Here is a 15677-nt window from a genome sequence, read left to right on the forward strand (position 1 = left end):
AGAAATAAAATGAAATTAATATTAACAGTCTTTATTCTATAAATTAAATGTAATTCATATTTTAAGCTATAGAAGGGATTTTCCTTTATCTTCTGTTGTTTGATTAACATAATGACACAAACATATAAGCAGATTAATGAGTATAGGCCAGGCCTACTGTCACTTTTTAAACCAGATAAGCATGGATCCATATACTGACACACATCTGATTTATAATAATTTACTGTTTTTATAAAGAATACTTTCCCGACTGCGGTATTTCGAGAAAATTTTGTGTGTATGGGTCCTGTCAAGTTTAGGTGGATTCTGTATTTGAAACTCGCCTTCATTTGTGTCCTGTGTAAGCGTCTTGCAAAATTATTTAAAAAAAACCTTTGATTTTAACATTTGCAAGGTTTAAAAATACATTCAATTTGTAATCTTTCTATAACTATAAATAGTTATTTATTTCTGAAAGAGTATTTGAAAGATATTAAAGCGATTATCATTTATTTACAAATTCCTCTGCTTTCCCACAAAAATACATTGTGTCTCTTCTGACTAGTTACCAGCCTTCAATCTGGGTGTGCTAGTGCCACCCTGACCCTTTTGTAGCTTAGCCAGCTATTTTTTGAGATATTATATTATTAGATTTTTGTAATTCACTGTGTACTTTATATCATTGTTTTGTGATTTAGTTTTCATAAAGTGTAATTTATTTATTTTGTTATGTTAATGTTAATCGTAATTAATATGCAGTGTTATTCATTGGCAGAGTTTATATTGTAATCGTTTGACCAATGTGCGATGTTTACCTATAAATTCATAATTTATATATTTTCTTTGGTGTATAATTAAGATGAGTGTTCGTTAATTTCCATGGATTTCACGAAAATTGAACATAGATTGAATACAGGGACTTTTATTTTGTCTCTTGGAGGCTGTTGTGCAGTGACGTCATAAGAGTTGCGCTCCAATGTTTGCGCTGCAGCTCGTCTGTCGGTTGAGGGAAGATTGAGATTTTTGTGCAAGGTATTTACAATATTTAAAAAAAAATATAATCCAACAACTGAAATAACATTGTTAATTATGATTACCGTATTTTAATACTTGATTGTAAAGTACGGAGAGTTATTCTACTACTATGCAAAGCGAGTTATTTTATTACATTATAAGCCATTTAGGTAACGTTATGTATATTTTTTAAATCTCTGCCTGTGGTTAGTATCAGTGGTTTCTTCTCCTACAGTCTGTTCCTGAAGATGCTGAAGAAACAATCTTAAATGACAGAATCTTCAGTAAAGTCACTATCACACCAGTTCATCTATAAATACTGTGAAGAAGTCAAACAAGCAGCTGCTGTCACAACACATTCAACTACTCTACTATTCTGATCCACTGTTGTAATGATGGAGTGTGTTAAAGAGGAGACTGATCCTGAATCATTCACAATAACACCTCAACATACTCAACAACAAAGAGGTTTGTGTCTAATCTTAATGACTAAGAAAGAGCTTAAAGTTTTTGGCTCTGTTTAAATTAGATCTGTACAATATTATGAGGTATTTGACTTAAATGATTATACAATAGAAAGACATCTGATGAGTTGAAATTACAGAATTTAATTTTAGCCCAGCCATCGTAATAATCATTTTTTTGTGAATTTTTTAGGTTTAATTTTTGTTCATTTAATTTCATGTTAATTTGTTTATTATAGGTCTAATGGGAATGAAAGAGAAAGGTCAAGAACAAAATGAAATTGAGGATGAACATCAACACCACAATTTCAAAAGTGAAGAAAATTCTTTCAGTTGCTTACAGACTGATGACGATTCACCTCAAAGAAGAGAAGAAGCCAAAATCTCTTTTGCCTGCAGTCTTAATGGTGAGACTTTTTCAAGAAAAGGACCTTTAAATGTACACACAAAGTCTGACACAGGAGTAATGCCATACACCTGTCCTCACTGTGGGAAGAGTTTCACAAATAAAGCACATTTAGAGACTCACATACGAGTTCACACTGGAGAGAAACCTTTTAAGTGCCCACAGTGTGACAAGAGTTTTAAATATCGTGGACCACTTGAGAGTCACATACGAGTTCACACTGGAGAAAAACCTTTTAGGTGCCCACAGTGTGACAAGAGTTTTAAAGTACGAGGACATCTGGGGATTCACATGCGAGTTCACACTGGAGAAAAACCTTTTAGGTGCCCACAGTGTGACAAGTGTTTTCAAATACAAGGAAGTCTTCAGTGTCACATACGAATTCATACAGGTGAGAAGCCGTACTCATGCCATCTGTGTGATAAGAGTTTTAGTCAAAAACAAAATCTCAGATTTCATGAGCTGGTTCACGCGAATGAAAGGCCGTTTAGCTGCGATCAGTGCGATAAGAAGTTTGTTTCGGCATCACGGCTAAAAGAGCACCTAAAGATTCATTTAGATGAGGGTTCGTATTTGTGTTCTGTTTGTGGGAAGAGTTTTCTATCGCTCAAAAGAGTTCAAGAGCACCAGAAGAGGCATGCGGGTGTTAAGTGCTCTGTTTGTGGAAATTTGTTTCTGGGAGCCAAAGAGCTGGAGCAGCACCAGAAGAGTCATACTGAAGAAAATCCCTAAAAGTTTTCACTTTGTGTAAAGAGTTTTATTGAGTCTTTGATGCTGATAAAACACAAGTGACTTTATACTGGAGAGAAGCTGCACCGCTGTCATTCATGTTGGAGAAGTTTCAGACGATCACACAGCTGCAGACTCACAGAGAAAAGCGCCGTCTGTAAAGAGTAAACAAAGATCAACTTCAGTCGTTAGGTCCAAATTGGGTGTGCCTCATACATCCTGAAAAGTAAAGTTGCTGGCTCTTTTATCGCCCCTTGGTGGCTGGCTCAGTACAAGTCATAAACCCTGCCCTCTTCATAAAAATGAACGGGACTCGGGTAGAAATTAAAAAAATAAATTACCCTTCCAATAAAATTTTCCGAAAGATGGTTTTGGTCCTTTAAGGTAGTTCTTATTATGATATATGTTCAATTGTTCATTTATGTAATGAGTTTCATTTTAGCGTGTCTTTATTATTGATATTTGTGATTGACAGACTCTGAGCTTTGAGGGAAGATTGAAGATATAACTAACTCTTAATTTTCGATTTCTGTGTTATTTCACACCATCAAAATGAGTTGTATTTAACTTACCTTACTTTAGCAAGCCAGTCAAATTTGACATTCAAGGGGCGTGGTTAAATTGTAAGACAACAGTTATTTTAAATATAATTTTTGTCATATTATGTTTTTGAGAGATAATGTTTTTTTCCACTTTTATTGAGCTTATATAGACTTCCCAGGTGAAAAAGTAGTACACTTCCATAGTGTACTTAAAGTGCTTTATTTTGGCACACTAATTTTGTACTTAATATACTAAAAATTCATCTTAAGATGTTCTTAAGATCATCTAAGTGTACTTCACTGTGCTGTTTTGAGACACCATAATTATGAACCAAAATGTACTTTTAACATACTATCTCTGTATTAAAAAATGTATTAGTTAACACTTGTATTAAATTTGAACTGAACTTTGATACAAAGATGGGTTCAATTTGTGATACCCAAATACATTTTTAAATCATTTATAGCACATTTTAGTTCATTTTTATGGTGTCTCAAATAGCACAGTGAAGTACACTTAGATGATCTTAAGAACATCTTAAGAAGTACTAAAGATACATTTTTAGTATATTAAGTACAAAATTAGTGTGCGTAAATAAAGCACTTAAGTACACTATGGAAGTGTACTACTTTTTCACCTGTGTCATTGGGTGTAAACCTCATTTTAAGGATAATTTATTTTAATATTGATGTTTTTCCTTTATGGTGTAATGTTAGGTTATGTGAGGATATTGCCATATGAGAAGTTTACTGCCATTATATTTATACTCTTGTCTCTTGCTTATAATTTGCAAATCATACAGTGGCAAGAAAAATATTTCACGAATATTGAACATGGATTAAATAACGGGACTTTATTTTTTTTATTCAGAAATGTCATATATGAAGTACAAGTAGCATATATAACACAAAGTGTATTAACAAAACATCCAAAGTCATCTGAACAGATGAAAGATGAAAGATCTCATCTTCAAAAAAGAAATAAAATTGTTGTTATTAATTACATTTTCTACTTCACACAAGAAATCTATAAAATTAGGTATTTTCTTAAGAAATCTTTGTTTGTGAAAATAGAATTTTGCTATTAGGATCGGGACTTTTATTTTGCCTCTTGGAGTCTGTTGTGCAGTGACGTCATAGCAGGTGCGCTGCAGCTCGTCTGTTGGGGAGATTGAGGTGTTTGTGTGAGGTAAATCAAACGATTCAAAATATTTTTTTGTTCTTTTTTTAAGAAAGATACTCCAGCAACTTAAATAAGAGTATTGTAATCTATTACTTTATTGTAATTTACTACGAGTTGTAATATTAGGGCTAGGCTAACTAATATTTAAAGTAGTTACATTCAGTTATGTATGTTTTTCAAATCTGTTGACGACGAGCTTTACGTGATTTAATTCAATTCAATTTTATTTATATAGCGCATTTCACAATTGTTAATTGTTTCAAAGCAGCTTTACATGAGTAGATGTAGGGGAAAACACAGAAAATCAATAGATAATATAAGAAGTATATTTAAAGGAATACTCATGCTCCTCTTTTCCATACAGTTCTTTAACATTGCTAGTAAAATTTATCAGGGTCACTTGTAAGACATAAAGAGGGAAATACAGTTACAAATATATTTTGTTTTTCGATTTGAATATTCTTAGACATTGTATGTGGGTTAAAAAAACATGGGATTTGTATTTCCCACATTTTATGTCCACAAATAAAAAACACAACAGTAAAAACAACTTGCAGTTGTTTTAAAAATGAATGTGACCCTTTCTGTGAAAACTTAAAAAGTCTCAAAATCTAATGATGAGATTAAGAGCATCAAAGTTTGATTTTATATTGATTTCAATATTTGACATGAACTTACTCAGTCAATATTAAAGATATCAAGGTTATATTTTCACAAAATCTTCTTGACATTATTTAAGATGATTTTATGCAGAAAATGTATGTAGATTGTAGAAATCACAAAAAAATTGCTTCACCTGGCTTTTCACTGGGTCAAGCATTTGGCATATTGGTTGAATTGTTAAATTATAACTTTGGGCGTTTATATATCTTCACAGGTCTGTTCCTGGAGATGCTGAAGTGAAATCACTATCACACCAGTTCATCTATAAATACTGTGAAGAAGTCAAACAAGCAGCTGCTGTCACAACACATTCAACTACTCTACTATTCTGATCCACTGTTGTAATGATGGAGTGTGTTAAAGAGGAGACTGATCCTGAATCATTCACAATAACACCACAACACACTGAACAACAAAGAGGTTTGTGTCTAATCTTAATGACTGAGAAAGAGCATAAAGTTTTTGACATTAGAGCTGTACAATATTATAATGAGGAAGTTGACTTAAATGTATATAAAATAATAAGACAGTCATCTACATCTGATGGGGTTGAAATTACAGAATTAAATTTTGTAATAGACATCACAAAAGTTGCGGATGGTGCTAAACATTTTTTTTTTGGGGGGGGCAGAACAAACTTAATATTAAACTTTTCCTGTAGTAATTCAGAACTGTAAATAGCCATGTATCAGGTTATGAATATCATTACTGCTTAGCTAAAATGCTGATAATGATACTGTTGAATCAACTGTTAAAGGGATAGTTCACTTTAAAATGAGAATTCTGTCATCATTTACTCATCCTCATGTTGTTCTAAACCTGTATGAATTTCTTTTTTCTGATGAACACAAAAGAAGATATTTTGAAAAATGATGCTAAACACACAGCAGTAAGTAACCATAGACTTCCATAGTAGGAATAAAAAAATATGATGGAATGTAATGGGTACCGTCACCTGTGTGCTTACCAACATTCATCAAAATATTTTATTCATCATTTATCACAATACTTCCAAAATATTTTTTTCCTACCATGGAAGTCAATGGTCACTTACTGCTGTGTGTTTATCATCATTTCTTAAAATATCTTCTTTTGTGTTCATCAGAAAAAAGAAATTCATACAGGTTTAGAACAACATGAGGATGAGTAAATGATGACAGAATTTTCATTTTAAAGTGAACTATCCCTTTAAAGCATGAAATAAATGTACTATGAATCTGTGAATTTGTGTATAATATGGGTTTATCGTCAGCAATGAACTAATCAAGGTAATCATTCACACACACACACACACACACACACACAGGTTTCCATGTTTTGTGGTACATTCCGTAGATGTAATGGTTTTTATATTGTACAAACTGTATATTCTATTCCCTTCCCCAAACCCTAACCCCAACCATCACAGAAAACTTTCTGCTTCTTCATATTTTCAAGAAACATCATTCTGTTTGATTTATAAGCTTGTTTCATCATGGGGACATCAAAATGTCCCCACGAGGTCACAAAAATACTGGTATTCCTATATTTGTGGGGACAATTAGTCCCCACAACATGATAATTACCAGGTACACACACAGCAGAGGTTGCATAAGACATTCTCACTTATAAAAATTCTTTTCATGTTTGTTTTCGTTCCCATGTTCATTTTCTAACTGAATGATAATATGACTAACAGTTAAATACTACAACTAATTTATTTTATTTTCTATTAATTTGCACTATATATTTAACTTTTTGTTATGTTTCTTTTCTGGCCAACTTTGGAGGGCGGCACCCCAGCGCTCCCTATTGACCAGCCGCCACTGCATCACAATTGTCTATTTTGCATCTTGAGGTTTTATTTTTGTAATTTAATTTCATGTTACTTTGTTCATTATAGGTCTAATGGGAATGAAAGAGGATGGTCAACAACAAAATGAAATGAAGGATGAACATCAACACCACAATTTCAAAAGTGAAGAAGCCAAAATCTCTTTTGTATGCCATCTTAATGATGAGACTTTTTCAAGAAAAGGACATTTAAATGTTTACACAAAGTCTCAAACAGGAGAATTGCTATACACCTGTCCTTATTGTGATAAGATTTGCACAAGTAAAAAAGAGCTTAAGAATCATTTACTAAGTCACCGAGAGAGGACTTTTGCATGCTCTCAGTGTGACAAGTGTTTTAAACAGAAAAAACATCTTAATGATCACATTAAGACTCACACTGGAGAAAGGCCACACGCCTGTCCTCATTGTGAAAAGACTTACAGGCATACTGGGCATCTTAAGGATCATTTAGTGAGTCACACTTGTAAGTGGCCCTTCACCTGCCCTCACTGTGATAAGGGTTTTTCACGAAAAAGAAATCTTTATATTCACATAAAGACTCACACTGAAGAAAAAACATACGCCTGTCCTCATTGTGAAAAGACTTACAAATGTAAACAGCATCTTAAGGATCATATAGGAACTCATACAAATGAGAGACCATTTGCATGCCTGCATTGCGATAAGTTTTATTCACTAAAAGGAAGTCTTAATAATCACATGAGGAGTCACAGAGGCGATGTGTCTTGCACCTGTTCTCATTGTGGAAGGAGTTTCTCATGTAAAGCACATTTAGAGAGTCACATACGAGTTCACTCTGGAGAGAAACCTTTCACGTGCCCACAATGTGACAAGACTTTTAAAGAACGAGGACATCTTCTGTATCACATACGAATTCATACAGGTGAGAAGCCTTTCTCATGCAATCTATGTGATAAGAGTTACACACATGCACAAAGTCTTAAAGTTCATCTGCTATTTCACACGAATGAAAGGTCGTTTAGCTGCGATCAGTGCGATAAGAAGTATTTTTCGGCATCTCGGCTAAAAAAGCACCTAAAGACTCATTTAGATGAGGGTTCGTATTTGTGTTCTGTTTGTGGGAAGAGTTATCTATCGCTCAAAAGAGTTCAAGAGCACCAGAAGAGACATGCGGGTGTAAAGTGCTCTGTATGTGGAAATTTGTTTCTGGGACCCAAAGAGCTGGAGCAGCACCAGAAGATTCATACTGAAGAAAACCCCTAAAAGTGCCCACATTGTGGAAAGAGTTTTATTGAGTCTGTGATGCTGATAAAACACAAGTGACTGTATACTGGAGAGAAGCTGCACTGAAAAACATTTACCCACTCAGTCCCTCTTTAGTGAAATGAGCTGCCATCCTTCACTTTATTGCGAGCATAACTTTGTGTATTATACTTTTTGTTGACTCTTAAGACAAAATGTTAAATGCTCCCTCATCTGTAAATTGCTTTTGACAAAAGCATCTGCCAGATTAATAAATGTGTTTATGATGTGATTGATTTGAATCAGTTGTTAGATGAAGGAGAACATCACTGCATTACTGGAACTGAAAGATTACAACACTCATAACACTCTTGACAACCTGTGTTTGTCCACGCTATTATAATGTGCTGTACTTTTAACTGTACGGCTAGGGGCAGCTTCCCGAACAGGGCTTATCCTGGTCCCTGACTAAAATGCATATTTGAGCTGCCTTAATTTAAAATCTTGCACTGAAACATCATTGCACATATCAATGCCATTGTTTTGTCTCAGGACGCACACCAGTATTGTTTTTTGTAAGGTATGCTTGAAAAAACTACTTAAATGTCCTAATATATCTAAGGTCTAGTCCTGGGCTTCATTCAGCCTCGACAAAATGTTGCTTTAAACACAAACCGTTTTACACGTGCACACCGTTTCCAGGAAACATGTCATTCAACCTGGAAACTGAAGCAAAACTTTGCACACCTGTTTGAACTTGAACATGCCCCTGACTTCACCTAAACCATGTCCTGCTTTGTTTATCAGTCTTTGAATGATGCGCCGGTTGGTTGTTGTGAATTTGTCCCGCCCCTACTCCACTGTGATTGGACGGCTGAGTGAGAAGTGACACTGACGAGCTGTTTAACCAATAGACTGTAAAAAAAAGATGGACGACGCCCGTTCGCTATCTTCCAGTGGTGAAAAGTGAAGCCGCCAGTGTCCCTTAACGGTGCTGACATCTTGAGTCTGTGCAGTAGCGATTTCGGGACCAGTCATGCGCAGTAGTGAGCAGGAAGTAAAGCTGCGAAATCAAGGCCCCGCCCTCGCTCTCGCAGAATGCGCATATCACACGATATCACAGCTGTCAATCATGACGGGACCCCACCATTTTTATAGCATTAAATAACTAACTAAAAACAAACGTATTTTTAAAACAAACACTTGAATTTACATCAGCGTAATAAAAACTACAGTACATGACAGAAACCAGCTTCAGAAAAAAGATAATTGAAGTGTAATTAAATTATTTAGTTGGTCTCATGTCCCATTGAATAGCATGGGGGAGGCAGGGTTTATGACCTATATACTGGGACCAGTCACTGGCGGGCGATCAAGACGTTTTGGCTTCACTTTTCAGGGCTTGTGCAGCACGCTTGGTTTAACCCAAAGTTGAAAATTTTTCAACTTTAGTCGCTCAGCGCGGAGAAAAAAAGCCCGCTGCTGGCGTTTTAGAAAAGCACGGCGCTTCCATTGGAAACAACTGAAAACATACATCAGATGTCGGGGTAAGCGTTTTGGTTTGCACGCCGCTTTAGTGTAATGTTTTTTTTTTATAGGTATTTAATCACGTTATGTTTATTATTTCGATATATAAAAGTTTTAATGGCTTGGCTACTGAGATATGTGAGCATATATGTAATGTATCTTTATTGTTCTTAAATGGTAAGCAAATTATTTTTACAGTATAAATCACTAAATTACATATAAAAAAGCAAACTTTCATGTATTATATAATTCCATTTATTAAATATTTCATAATTTTCCTGTTTTCTATTTAATTTTTTTACCAAATATTAATAGCCTATGTTTGTTCTAAAATTATTAAATTACGTTGTGTTAACATACAACATAATATGCACAAGCCTGTTTATATATTAATAACACTTCACATGTGTGTGTGTTATATTTTTATATTTAATATGTATGCAAGCATAATTTTAGAGAAATAAATCTTTCTCAATATAAATATTTTCAGCAATATTAAACCGATTATTATCATTTACATGCAAATTCCTCTGCTTTCCCACAAAAATATTTTGTATCTCTTCCCATACACAAAAAATATATTTTTAAATATATTTTAAAATATACAAAAAAAGCCCTCCATATATTTAAATCTGAGGAAATATATTCAAGTCACATTAGAAGAAAAACTTTGTTACGAACCTGTGAACATAACAGTTTTTAAAAATGTTAAAATTAAATATATTTTCAACTTCAAAAATATACTTTATAAAATTAACTTGTATTCAGTATATATATGTAAAATATGTTTAGGCAAAAAATACATTTCTGCCATTTTGGACATAAAATTAGAAATATATTTGATTGCCCTTCAAATACATTTTTAAATATATGTTGATATATGAATGTTAAAACTAAATATAATTTCAAATGCAAAAATATATTCAATTGAGCATAACATTCTACAAAATGTATTTAGCATATATTTCATATAGCCTATATTTTTGGCCAGATAATTTTTTTTTTTGCCATATGGGTACAGTTACCAATCTGAGTGTGCGAATGCCATCCTGGCCCTTATGTAGTTTTGCCAGCTGTTTTAAGATATACTTTATTTCACTTTCTATGTATTTTATATAATATGTTTGTGAATTTGAATGTATTTATTGTGTTATGTAAACTTTAATCGCGATTAATATGCTGCGATATTCATTTGTTCTATGTAATCGTTTGACAAATGTGAAATATTTAACCTTCAACTTATTTATTTTACCTATAAGTTTATGATTTGTATATTTTGTCCTTGCATTTCACGAATATTCAACATAAATTGAGTAAAGAGACTTTTACTTTGCCTCTTGCAGCCTGCCGTGCAGTGACGTCATAAGAGTTGCGCTGCCTGCAGCTCGTTTGTCGGCAAGATTGAGATGTTTGTGTGAGGTAAATCAGCCTATACAAAATATTTTCGTTATTTTTTTTAAACAAAAGTATTCCAGCAACTTGAATGTTTAATAAGATTACAGTATTGTAATTCTTTATTGTGTATTATCTATAAATACTGTGAAGAAGACAAACAAGCAGCTGCTGTCACAACACATTCAACTACTCTACTATTCTGATCCACTGTTGTAATGATGGAGTGTGTTAAAGAGGAGACTGATCCTGAATCATTCACAATAACACCTCAACATACTCAACAACAAAGAGGTTTGTGTCTAATCTTAATGACTGATAAAGATCATACATTTTTTGACTCTGGTTAAAAAGTCATTAGAGCTGTAAAATGTTATAATGAGGAATTTTGCTTAAGTTATTATAAAATCTGATGGAGATTAATTATTAATAGACCAGCCATTACAATAATCTTTATTGCATTTGAGATTAAAGGGGACATATCATAAAAATCTGACTTTTTCCATGTTTAAGTGTTATAATTGTGTCCACAGTGCTTCTATCAACCTAGATAAAATGTGAAAAAAATTGGTAATTGAAATCTGGCTCCCGTTGTGATGTCAGAAGGGGATAATACCACCCCTAAATCTGCACTATCCAACCACGGCACTGTCATTAAATGCAGAGATCAATTCATTTGCATTTCAGAGGACACACCCAAAAACGGCACATTTTTGCTCACAACTACAAAGTGGCAATTTTAACATTAACTATTTAAATTAACTATTTGGTGTTTTGAGCAAAAATTTTAGAAACGTACTCTGGGGACACCAAAGATTTATTTTACATCTTTAAAAAGTCGTGTGAAATGTCCCATTTAAATTGAGGTTTAATTTTTGTTAATGTCATGTTAATTTGTTTTTATAGGCCTGATGGGAATAAAAGAGGAACATCAACAACAAAATGAAATGGAGGATGAAGATCAGCACCACAATTTCAAAAGTGAAGAAAATTCTTTCAGTTGCTCACAGACTGATGAGGACTCACCTGAAGAAATAATAGAAGAGAAAATGGCTTTTGCATGCTATCTTGATGGTGAGACACTATCAAGAAAAGGACATTCAGATGTTCACACAAGGTCTCAAACAGATGTAATGCCATATACCTGTCCTCATTGTGCAAAGACTTACAGACATAAATGGCACCTTAATCAACATTTAGTGAGTCACGCTGGAGAAAGGCCCTTCACCTGCCCTCATTGTGATAAGTGTTTTGAACGGAAAAAAAATCTTTATATGCATATAAAGACTCACTCAACAGAAAGGCCACACGCCTGTCCTCATTGTGAAAAGACTTACAGACTTAAAGGACACCTTAATGAACATTTAGTGATTCACACGGGTGAGTGGACCTATACCTGCCCTCAGTGTGATAAGGGTTTTTTACGAAAAATAAATTTTGATATGCACATAAAGACTCACACTGGAGAAAGGCCATACGCCTGTCCTCATTGTGAAATTACTTGCGTATCTAAACGCTCCCTAAAGTTACATATATTAACTCATAAGAGACCTTTCGCATGCCCACAGTGTAGTAAGGGTTTTTCACTAAAAAGAAGTCTTAATCTTCACAAGAGAAGTCACAATCGTATTGAGTCTTACATCTGTCCTCATTGTGAAAAGAGTTTCTCGTGTAAATCAAATCTAGAGAGTCACATACGAGTTCACACTGGAGAGAAACCTTTCAGGTGCCCACAGTGTGACAAGAGTTTTAAGCAACGTGGTGCTCTTAAGTATCACATACGAATTCATACAGGTGAGAAGCCTTACTCGTGCCATCTGTGTGGTAGGTGTTACGCACATAGACGAAATCTCAGATATCATGAGCTTGTTCACTCGAATGAGGGGGCGTTAAGCTGCGATCAGTGCGATAAGAAGTTTGTTTCGACAGCTCTGCTAAACGAGCACCTAAAGACTCATTCAGATGAGAGTTCGTATTTGTGTTCTGTTTGTGGGAAGAGTTTTCTAACGCTCAAAAGAGTTCAAGAGCACCAGAAGAGGCACACGGGTGTCAACTGCTCTGTGTGTGGAAATTTGTTTCAGGGACCCAAAGAGCTGGAGCAGCACCAGAAGATCCATACTGGAGAAAACCCCTAAAAGTGCTCACATTGTGTAAAGAGTTTTATTGAGTCTGTGACGCTGATAAAACACAAGTGACTGTATACTGAAGAGAAGCTGCACCGCTGTCATTCATGTTGGAGAAGTTTCAGACGATCACACAAATGCAGATAAAATATATATAGTTAAATGTATAGCTTTAATGTATTGTAACTTACTTTAGATAAATGTGTTCAGCCAAATACATTAAAATGTAAATGTTTTTTCACTGAATCCTTTAAAAGAAACATCTATAGACACAACTCTTCTGCATTCATTGGATTATTCCCTTCTTCATAACTTCTTGTAATTTCTATTTGTGAGCATAGATTTTTGTACAATGCTTACAGAGTCGGATGATTGCATTAAGACATGCTTTGTAAACTTAGCCCAATCGGGTAACAAAAATGTCAGAAAACGACACCTCTCGCCATTCTGTTGGGTCGTTTTTCCAGTCACAGATACTGTACAGACATTCTGACCCAAAATGGCACCGTATATGTACCTTGTATTGTCGAACTGCAGAAGTGATTTTATGTAGGCCAAACCATGATTTCACAATAAGGGAGAAGGGATTGTTTTCCCTCACATCAACTTCACCTCACGCTACGCCCCCAGCTATGACTGGACACCGACCAAGTATATTATTAATAGATCCGTGCATACTAAATGAGACAAGGGTGTAGAGTTATAATAAAGCTTTAAAAAACATGAAGAAATTACTGTGACAGGAAAACTTTTACATGTGCTAATATGATGTTTAAAGATGAGTTTTAAGTGATAAAATGATCAATTACAGGGGGATTTTAAAATGTTGGAGTCTATATTGTAATCATTTGAGAGATATTACGCCTTGAATATATTTATTTTGCCTATACATTCATTTTTTGACTATTTTATTTCGATGATAGTTCATTAATTTATTTGCATTTCACGAATTTTGAAAATAGATTGAAAATGGGACTTTTATTTTGCTACTTTGGAGCTGGCAGTACGGTGACGTCATCATATTTGCGCTTCAGCTCGTCTGTCGATTATTAAGGGAAGATTGTGGTGTTTGTATGAGGTGAATCAAACCTATAAAATGTGGCTTGATTTTTTTATGTGCTTCAAATTATAATATTTAACATTGTTTCAATCATATTAAAGTTATACTGTAATAAAATAAATTAATACTCTTGAGAGTTGTTATAGCAAACATTTATTAAATGGTGAAGAGATAATTTACTTTTCAAGCTATTAATGTATGTGTGTTTTTTTAAATATGTTTTTTGTCCATGAATTTTAAGGAATATTCATGCTTCTCTTTTCCATACAGTTCTTTCACATAGCAGATGGATAATTGCTGTTGCTAAAATTGATCAGGATCATAACTTGACATGAAAACAATACAGTTACAAATTGTCAGACATTGTATGTTTTTGTAAACGAACATGTGATTTGTATTTGCAATGTCTATTTTTCATGCCTACAAATAGAAAACTCAACTATGAAGACAACTTCTTCAATCTTTGACATGATTTTCCTCAATCATTATTAAAAATATCAAGTTTATATTATATTTAAATAGCAAATCACAGTAAATTACTTTACTGTGGCGTACTGATTGAATAACTTTGGCCATTTGTATATCTTCACAGGTAGATGCTGAAGAAACAATCTTAAATGACACAATCTTCAGTGAAGTCACTATCACACCAGTTCATCTATAAATACTGTGAAGAAGTCAAACAAGCAGCTGCTGTCACAACACATTCAACTACTCTACTATTCTGATCCACTGTTGTAATGATGGAGTGTGTTAAAGAGGAGACTGATCCTGAATCATTCACAATAACACCTCAACAACAAAGAGGTTTGTGTCTAATTTTAATGAATGATAAAGAGGTTAAATATTATTTTTTATTACCCTTTGTGGCAACATAAAAATAATACAATGACAAAATCGCATAACACAATAGCTAAAATTAACAAAAATTAGGATTGGAATGCAGTACAGTTTTATATCATATTTCATTTAGTAATAAATACAATAAAGCACGGTTTTATTTTATTTAACATTTCGTTCTATTGTAAAAATACATTAAAATAAAAATAGCCAGGGGTGCACGTATTGGTTACATAAATAGAAATTAAATTACATTTTTTTTCTGCTGTACTTGTTTATTAATTACATCCAAGGCCGCCTTAATGCACGGGCTTACCTGGGCTGAAGCCCAGGGGCCTCTCAAGTTCAGGGGCCTCCCAAGTTCACGTTCATATTTTTTTGTAACTCGTCAGGTTATCTGTCAATCACTCTAACTGCACGTTACATGGGTGCTGACTGGTCCGTGGTAACTTACCGTGAAATAAAATATCAGACGTAACAGATTTTTCTATTCCGCGTAATGTGCGCGTTTTCAACTTGGCATTCCTACATGTTAGACTGAGTGTGACAGAGAAACGGGAAATAATCCACCAACAAATGAAAGAGTAATTTCTGAAATTTCATAATAAGCACTGAGGTGCTGAGGTCTCTCTCTCTTTCGCGTGCGCGCTCGCTCTCGGTGCTCATGCAGCTGAGTCTCTGGCATGCAGAAGTCTCTCCAACTGTGCGCAAGATAC

The 15677-nt window shown here is 34.1% G+C and overlaps 2 protein-coding genes across 3 annotated transcripts; both read left to right on the top strand.

The window, feature by feature from the left end:
* Positions 1-15677, top strand: part of LOC135743807 (uncharacterized) — a 112841-nt gene that overhangs the window by 81659 nt on the left and 15505 nt on the right.
* On the top strand, positions 939-8311 carry LOC135743804 (uncharacterized). 3 transcript variants are annotated; one of them, XM_073813665.1, is made up of 3 exons: positions 939-1011; positions 1229-1461; positions 6863-8311. In XM_073813665.1, the coding sequence occupies exons 2-3, from the start codon at positions 1386-1388 to the stop codon at positions 8038-8040; spliced, it is 1254 nt and encodes a 417-aa protein (XP_073669766.1). In that variant the 5' UTR covers positions 939-1011; positions 1229-1385; the 3' UTR covers positions 8041-8311. The 3 variants fall into 3 exon arrangements, with proteins under 3 accessions (XP_073669766.1, XP_065117740.1, XP_065117738.1); XM_065261668.1 differs by lacking the exon at positions 939-1011 and having other exon boundaries at positions 1214-1461; XM_065261666.1 differs by lacking the exons at positions 939-1011; positions 1229-1461 and adding an exon at positions 5201-5400.

The sequence above is a fragment of the Paramisgurnus dabryanus genome, chromosome 2 (assembly GCF_030506205.2).
Source record: "Paramisgurnus dabryanus chromosome 2, PD_genome_1.1, whole genome shotgun sequence".
Lineage (NCBI taxonomy): Eukaryota > Metazoa > Chordata > Actinopteri > Cypriniformes > Cobitidae > Paramisgurnus > Paramisgurnus dabryanus.